The 9,210-nt window shown below is 31.0% G+C and overlaps 1 protein-coding gene across 6 annotated transcripts in view; it reads left to right on the top strand.

The window, feature by feature from the left end:
* The window catches only part of LOC127735482 (hexokinase-2-like), a 51,683-nt gene extending 42,950 nt beyond the window's left edge, over nt 1–8,733 (top strand). For all 6 annotated transcript variants that reach the window (XM_052245658.1, XM_052245656.1, XM_052245654.1 and 3 more), the window contains 6 exons: nt 263–342; nt 2,198–2,310; nt 2,663–2,818; nt 3,139–3,281; nt 3,754–3,890; nt 5,080–8,733. In XM_052245658.1, coding sequence (XP_052101618.1) covers nt 263–342; nt 2,198–2,310; nt 2,663–2,818; nt 3,139–3,281; nt 3,754–3,890; nt 5,080–5,208 — 758 coding nt within the window. In that variant the 3' untranslated portion in view covers nt 5,209–8,733. The remainder of the gene's footprint in view (nt 1–262; nt 343–2,197; nt 2,311–2,662; nt 2,819–3,138; nt 3,282–3,753; nt 3,891–5,079) is intronic.
* Nucleotides 8,734–9,210: the final 477 nt, after the last annotated feature.

Here is a 9,210-nt window from a genome sequence, read left to right on the forward strand (position 1 = left end):
CATGAATTTGAGTTCTGCATGCCGCATCAGGACAATTTTTCACTTGTTGGAATAGTAGACCAGGCTTAAGGGAAATTACTCCATTATTGTCTCCCTATATTTTTATAAGTCCAGATTATCATGTTTTATATAGATCCCTTATTGACGAAATGGTTCTAAGGTTAAATAAAAATAACCTTCCAACACGTCATAATTATATCAGTTTATTTTTATCTGAAATAACAGTTGAAGAATACATTTAGGATTTTTATTATTTTTACAGGTACAGGGACAAATGCATGTTATATAGAAACGTTAGAAAATACTGAATTGTGGGATGGTGATAATGACGAACCACATCAGGTAATTCAAATCATCATGTGCAGAAAAATTATTGTTGAAAGAGTTTCCAAATTCCTTTTCTTTTAATCATTTTTTAATGCACTAAAATATAATTTTGAATAAAGATTTTGCCCTGACTAAAGAAAAAACAGACAATAAAAGTTTTAATATTTTTTTGTACTCAAGACTACATGATTTATTGTCGAGCCTGCGACTTTTATTGCAGAAAGCTCGACATAGGGATAGTGATCCGGCGGCGGCGTTTGCTAACTTCTTAAAAGCTTTATATTTTAGAAGGTGGAAGATCTGGATGCTTCATACTTTGTATATGGATGCCTCATGTTACGAAGTTTCTGTCAGTCACATGTCCAAAGTCCTTGACCTCATTTTCATGGTTCAGTGACTACTTGAAAAAAAGTTAAGATTTTTAAGTAATGTTAAATTCTCTCTTATTATAAGTAATAGGATAACTATATTTGGTATGTGTGTACCTTGCAAGGTCCTCATGCCCGTCAGACAGTTTTCACTTGACCTCGACCTCATTTCATGGATCAGTGAACAAGGTTAAGTTTTGGTGGTCAAGTCCATATCTCAAATACTATAAGCAATAGGTCTAGTATATTCGGTGTATGGAAGGACTGTAAGGTGTACATGTCCAACTGGCAGGTGTCATCTGACCTTGACCTCATTTTCATGGTTCAGTGGTTATAGTTAAGTTTTTGTGTTTTGGTCTGTTTTTCTTATACTGTATGCAATAGGTCTACTATATTTGGTGTATGGAATGATTGTAAGGTGTACATGTCTAGCTGGCAGGTGTCATCTGACCTTGACCTCATTTTCATGGTTCAGTGGTCAAAGTTAAGTTTTTGAGTTTTGGTCTTTTTTTCTAATACTACATGTATATGCAATAGGTCAACTTTATTTGGTGTATGGAAATATTTTATGATGTACCTGTCAGTCTCACAGGTTTTATTTGACCTTGTCCTCATTTTCACTGTTCATTGCTCAGTGTTAAGTTTTTGTGTTTTGGTCTGTTTTTTTTAAACTATAAGCAATAGGTCAACAATATTTGTTGTATGGAAGAATTGTAAGCTGTACATGTCTGCCTGGCATGGTTCATCTGACCTTGACCTTATTTTCATGGTTCATTTGTCCATGTTTAGTTTTCTTGGTTAAGCCTGTTTCTTAGAAACTATAAGCAATAGGTCAACTATATTTAGTGTATTGAATGATTGTAAGGTGTACATGTATTTCTTGTTTGGTTTATATGACCTTGACCTCATTTTCTTGGATCATGTTAAGTTTATGTGATAGTTAACGTTGTAGTAAAGCTTTATATTTAGGACTATCAACATAATATCAATGATTAGTAAAGAAGGCGAGACATTTCAGAGTGTGCACTCTTGTTCACAGTAATGTACTAACAGAAATTAAGTTATTTGGTTAAAGTACTGTGATCTTACATATTACTACAGTGAATTCTCTGTGGCTTTAAAATTGAGAAATCAGATTAAGTGTTTTTAATAAACTCTCAAAACAGTTTTATACACCTTCTTTAGCAGACCGTTCCCAATTTAAATGGTCCTCCGACTTATCATTTTCAATTCCTCATTTCTGCCCCAGCAGATATACAGATGACAAAAGTCAAAATACCTGGCCTTGAAGTCAAAAACAATTCGACCACAATTATCATACTCAGACTCAGAAATTAACCAATCAAAATACTGGCTTTAGTGTTTTGAAGACAAATTTTGTACTCCTAGGACTGAGTAAAGTTTTACGACAGAGGGCCCAGGCCCAGGCCTATGTTACATAGGAATATTATCAGAAAGAAAGAAAAGTTCATGAGAATAATATTTTTTTTTCAATTTTCCAGGTAATGATCAATACAGAATGGGGAGCATTAGGGAATGATGGTAGTTTAGATTTTATAATGACAGATTATGACAAACAAGTTGATAAGCATTCAATCAATGCTGGTCAACAAATGTAAGTATAAGAAAATATAGTGTAGTGAACATTTCTGAATTTACAGTATAAACGCATTGAAATTTAAAGTTTATAAATTGGGGAAAATGAAACATAAAGGATTAAGTATGAAGTTATGTGAAAACTGTTTTGATACATTTCTCTGCTTTATACAGAGAGAAGAAAAAATACAAGATTTCATATCGCACAATTAAATATTCAGAAGAAAAATGATGAAAAGATTAGAGCTTAAAGTATGTACTGAAGTGTGAATAATTTAAGGAATATTTATTTTTTTCTTTCCAATGTAAGTTTTGACATGTTAAAGCTCAGAGACAAAATTTATATTCTATTTATTTTTGTTTGTTTGCAGATACGAAAAAATGATCTCAGGAATGTACATGGGAGAGATTGCTAGACTTGTGATAGAGAAACTGAGGAAAGCCAAACTGTTGTTTAATGGAAAAGGTTCTGAAGAATTATCAGAGAGAGGCCGATTCTATACCAAATATGTGTCTGAAATTGAAAGGTATGTTTATTGTATCATGTCTTATTTAGTTTCCATTAAGAAGAAGAAACAGATGTAATATATGAGCATAGCATAGCATACTAGGAACATTAGTTAATTTCACATTCATTGTTAAAGACTTGTTCCCCTTTGTTACACTGCAAATTACTGTAATGTTAGCCTTGGCAGGGGTAATAATGTTCCCCAGTTTACCTAAATCAAGTTAGGCATTATTTCGTCTTAAGGAATAGTACTACTCGCAATTATTTCAACAATTATGAAAATTACAATCATATTCTTTTCATCACATTTATAATTCAACGTTTTTTTTTGTATTTCAGTGACGGTGACGATAGCGATTTTAAGTGTACAAAACAAGTATTTGCAGAATTAAATTTACATAAGTATACTGATGAGGACTGTAAAATTGTACAGTATGTGTGTTCACTGGTGTCAACTAGAGCTGCTTATCTTGCCAGTGCAGGTAAATAAATAAATAATGAAATAGCTTACAGCACAAACTCCTCATGTGTTAACCGGTTCCTTTGGAAATTTTCATGTCTTCTTTGATTATGACAAAAATGAAAAACAAAAACTAAGTTATTTGAATCTAAATTGATTAAGTTACACAACACTTTATTCACCTAGCTTTCCCTTACTTTTACCGAGTTTCACCTCAGCAGCCAACCATTTTTTTAAAGCTCTTTGGCAAGGGTTTTTTAATTTGTTGCTTTAAGGATACGCTGAATTTATTTTTTGATGTTTTCTGAAGAAAAAAAGGTGTAGTTTGATAGTTTTTTAATCCTGGCTCTACAAAACACATTATCAAATGTGCCTAAAAATATCTGCATAGTTCCATTTACTTTCAAGTTGTGTGTTATTCTATATATAAACAGAAATGATTACACGTTCGTAAATATGAATATTTCTTCATGATTTCATTCTTTTTTTTACAGGAATTGCAACATTACTAAATAAAATGAATCGACCAGAGGTAACAATAGGTGTTGATGGATCATTGTACAGATTTCATCCTCATTTTCATGATCTCATGGAAGAAAAAATCAGACAACTAGTCAATCCCGGTATTAAAGTGAGTATTAGAAATGATTGTTATACCCCAACTCTAAGAGTGAAGGCTATATTGCATTCTCCTTGTCAGTCTGTCCGTCCATCTGTACATTTTACCAACCTATTTTAGTAACACTTTTCTTAGGTACTACCTACAGAATGATTTCATAATTGGTCAGCAGCTTGAAGGAATGAGTTGAAAAGCGTGAGCATATATGTCAGACACCTACTTCCTGTTTGCCAATACTTTGAATTTTTCAATATGTTGAATGAACTTTAAAGTTTCTATCACACATTTCTCCAGTACAACTGAAAAAAATTTCTTTGTATTTGGTCAGCAGCTTGGCAGTGATGAGATGTAACATGTGAGCCCTTTTTGAATCTGTCAGACACCTACTTCCTGTTTTCCCATGCTTTGAATTATAAATGAGGTATGGTTAGCATGACAATGCTTGAATATTTGTTTTCATTCTGCTACTCAGTAAGTGAAATTTTATGTATATTGGAACACATGGTCCAGTGTAGTAATTGGTTAAAAATGATCAGATGATCAGTGTAGTGATGTGATTGTTTACATTGGGAAAGTAAGATTAGTCATGAAACAGTCTTGTGAAGATAATGTTATATTTTGATTGTTGCAGCAAAGAAGAATAATTGTGACAGACACAATTTTAACAATAATTAAATCTGCGACAGTTGGGTCCTCTTCTGGCTATAAACATTTCCTAAAAACAAGGTCTATCTTTTTATTGTTTTGTCTTAAATCAGGCTTGTTTTAATTGTTTCACATTTTGTCATGTCTGGGCCTTTTAGAGATGACTATGCAGTATTGGTTTTCCTCATTGTTAAAGGCTGTATATTGAACTATAATTGATTAAATCCACATCACATCTCCTTATGTTATACTCTTTGAGAAATTAGAACCTGGAAAGAGTACAATATCTTATCAAAATATTCAAAGTACTTGAAATGTCCTCACAAATTTTTAAATAGGCTGCAATTAGAACAGATTGCTCTATTCACCTTCAAATAAACTTTTTTGTTTGGTTTCTGTCTCATTGACATATACCTCACATCTATGTTTATTCATATTTTTTATTACACAACCAAAAAAGTGTATTATAACAAAGAAATACATTGTTTCCCTTACTGGTAAGTGTATGTATCTGTTAAATATATGAAAACCTAATCTTTTCATCTTTAATTTTCAGTTCAAATTGATGTTGTCTCATGATGGTAGTGGTAAAGGAGCAGCCATTGTTACTGCTGTAGCTAACAGATTAGCACTAGAAAAAGAACAAAAACTGAATGCAAAAAATGGTATACCAAATGGAGAATAGGATTCACAATAAATAGTAGCATATCAGACAGTCGGGGATAAAAAATGGGACACGCTAAAGTTCCGCATCACTGAGCACAAAATTTTTATCTACAAAAGCCATTAACAGCTTTATTTATAGAAAAAAGACAATTTTGCTTAATCTGCAACGTTTGTAAGATCAGTTTAAATTCCGATGCATTAAAAGTGTAAAATAAGGATAATGTTCTTTAGGGACATGACCCGGAGCGAGCTCTCCATATTGTTATCTAAGTGAGAAGGAAGTTACCTGGTGCATATGTGTATGACAACAGAGTGATTGATGTGTATGTGGTTATGTTTGGATGAATGGATTATATGTAAACAGAAATGGAAGGATCGTGAAGAATAAATGATTGTTTTATAATTTGTGCAATTATTTAAAGATGGTGTTATTTTTGTGTAATGTTGAATAGTTTAGTAATATGTTTGTCTTGTTTACTAGTTTAGTTTGAACTTGAGTTCGACCTGGAAAAAAAGTTTTGATGAATAAATTTTGAAATTGATTTGTGGTTTTTGTTTGGAAGGAATTATTTGCATGTACAGATTTTATTAAGTAAGAAGTTTTTATCACTACCTGTTCGATGCAATATTGATCATTTGGCTTATTGTGAATTTTTATTTTTAGAGAATATATCTCCAAAATAACCTAAGTGGATGTAGTTTTAACCAATTCTTAACATTCACACATTTTCAATGACTTATTATTAAGAAAAAGTATTAGAAAATCAGCCAACTTCGCTTTCATGTGTGGAATCAATTAGCTATTTTCTGATCTGTATTTTTGAAGATGAAATGTGTAGTACTTGTGTCGTAGGAAAGGAAAGATAACTCTTGTGAACATTTAATGCTATCAGTTGGTGTAGAAATGGGCTTAAATCTAATAATAAACTGTTTCAAGTACCCTATTCCTGTTGTAGATGCAAACATTCCAACCATTTTGTAAACATTCAGTCATATTTTTATTTTTCCATCATACCATATTAAATTTTTATTTTTCAATGACTTTCTTACATCAGTAATAGTGAAACATGAAAATTTACATGCAGCATACCTCATGAATGTTCTCCAAAGATTTTTTTCCCCATTTTAAAGGCAGCTGTATTCTATATGTTCATAATATGGCTGGATAACAAATAAATAATGACGAATTGTTAGTTGTTGGTCAGTAATTAAAATTGCAATCCAAACTTATATAATAACGAAATTAAAATTTTATTAAATAATATGAAAGATGCATGTGTGATTATCTAATTATATGATCTAGTTTTTGTTTATCTGTTGAAAAATAATTACCGGTATCTGATGTTACCATGTCTTTCAGAATTTTTAACATGTAAATAATTTTGTTTTATTATTATTATGTACATTTGCATAAAATATAAGATGGGGTATTGATAAAGATTATAAAAGAGCATCAGTAACCATTTTCACAAAAAAATATATCTTAGTCATGAACAATATATAGAATCTTATGCATTCTGGGTAATATTTTCAAAAGCATACACCAAAACACTGGTTGGCTAATAAGGTCCCAAACAAATTGAAATTCAACCAATGACGTAACGTTGTTTTTGTTTTGGTGTACACACAATTAAATTACCCATAGTCCTTTAGACTCTAAAACGGTGAATTCAGTATAAACTGCTGTCAATTTTAGTCTTAAGATATTGTGGGAAAACTCCGACAGATTTTAAAGTTTTATAAGTTTGGTCACGTTCACATTGTTATACTTGACTGGGATAAAGATTTTTATTTTCATTTCCTGGAGAATTTTTTTCTTTTTTTACGAATTCTGCTGCTTTATATTAAATATACTGGTTTGAATAGAGGCAACATAACAATGTTCAAATCTCATAAATCAAAGTAAAAACTGAGACAATTGCATGCCAATAGCAGCAAGGCCAAACATGTCAACAAGGTTTCAATTATATTTCTTCAGTAACTGTTAATAAATTATAGTTATAATAATATATGTTCTCTGAAAGTTTGAGGAAATCCAGTCACTATTTGAACAGGAGTTGTGTATAAAATGTGTAGACAGATGAATTTATGGACAAACCAATGGACACAACAATCATTATATACCTATGCTTTAGTTAGACTTAGTATAAATATAAATATTGGAAAGAACTCGGAAAGCTTTTTTCATAGTAGCACTTATATATATCTATAGTGATCAATATAACATTGACATTAATTATTATGTTACCAATTGTCTGAACGCTTAACAGCCAGTCAGTGTGGTTATACCCCCTCAAAGAAGTAAATTGCATAATTCTAAATCACCAGTGTGCATTAATTGCTTAAAAGTTTAACTGGTGTTATTCTTATCTTTCTTGTCACAAGAAAACTGTAACCCAGTCTATTTATTCTTCTTCGTCATGCACTTGCATAGAATCATTTGTAATAAATACCCTTGCTTTACATTTTTGCAAAGAAAATCCATACCATTTTTTCATTTTTTCAATTTACATTTTTTTTAATGGATGAACTTAGACATTGATGAATTTTGAATATTAATAAAGTTTTCAGAAAAGTTTGTTATTCACAGCTTGCCCCTCAATATGGAAGAATCTCAATTTAGTTAATTTTTTCTTTATTGTTTATTATGACAAATGTTTTAAATCAAATTGTAACAGATTTAGTGTAGTTTCCTATGTATGGGAACAATTTTCAGATTGTACAAGATTGTTTACCCTTAAAATTTTTCAAAATATTTATTTTAAAGTATTCATGTTTGGTTTTTGGAGACTTTATTCCATCATGTTATAAAAAAAGTTTGTGTATTATGCATCAACTAATTGAATAAAAACACATTGCATTTACCTAAAAAAAATTCATTTAATCAAATTGTAGAATAACTTTTAAAGTTGAAATATTTGTCTATCTGACTGATATATATGATAAAAAATAATATAAGTCTTATCAATAATCTTTTTCATGTAACACTTTCATCATAACTCCAGTTGTGACATTTAAATACCAATTGATGAAAATAAAATAAAAGTTCAGTTATTCTTTAGTTCTTATCTCAATACCATATAATTTATTTTAAAAAGGGAATTTTTCTTTATGCAACTTTAAAAAAAAAAAACACTTTTATTCAACAGATTGTTGAGTTTGATATATCTATTGGGCCGTTCTACCAAATCTATGCCAAATTTCTCTCAATACCAAATGATTTACTTATAAAGAATATTTTCCTTTACGTAACATTTTTTAAAACTTTTATTAATTGTTGACTTTGAACTTTCTATTGGGCAGTACAGCAACATTTTTGCCAAATTTCTGATCTCGCATTTCATATCATTAAGTCATGCCTAAGAGGCACAGTATGCAAATTTTACGTAGAAATCCGAACTGCTTACAGTTGTTGTGTGATACCATAGAGTTATTGTTCTTACTGTAATATAGTGGTTTTGTTTAAGGTTTCTAGAAACGTTCAATAAGATTTGAAAAAAAAAGTTTACATCAACTTAAACAAATAAAATATCTTGATCATTTATTCTACTTATGTTTTATTATTATGGCCATTCTATGTACAGTGCAACCTGCTGAGGGCTGGTTTTATTTACAGTACAACCTGTTTAAGCTGGTTCTATATACAGTGCAACCTGTTGAGGGCTGGTTTTATATACAGTACAACCTGTTTAAGCTGGTTCTATGTACAGTGCAACCTGCTGAAAGCTGGTTTTATATACAGTACAACCTGTTTAAGCTGGTTCTATGTACAGTGCAACCTGCTGAGGGCTGGTTTTATATACAGTACAACCTGTTTAAGCTGGTTCTATGTACAGTGCAACCTGCTGTGGGCTGGTTTTATATACAGTACAACCTGTTTAAGCTGGTTCTGTGTACAGTGCAACCTGCTGAGGGCTGGTTTTATATACAGTACAACCTGTTTAAGCTGGTTCTATATACAGTACAATGTTTTAAGCTGGTTCTATACACAGTACACTAGGATTGCCAGTTTTCCTATCGA

The sequence above is a fragment of the Mytilus californianus genome, unplaced genomic scaffold (assembly GCF_021869535.1).
Source record: "Mytilus californianus isolate M0D057914Y unplaced genomic scaffold, xbMytCali1.0.p SCAF_3, whole genome shotgun sequence".
NCBI lineage: Eukaryota > Metazoa > Mollusca > Bivalvia > Mytilida > Mytilidae > Mytilus > Mytilus californianus.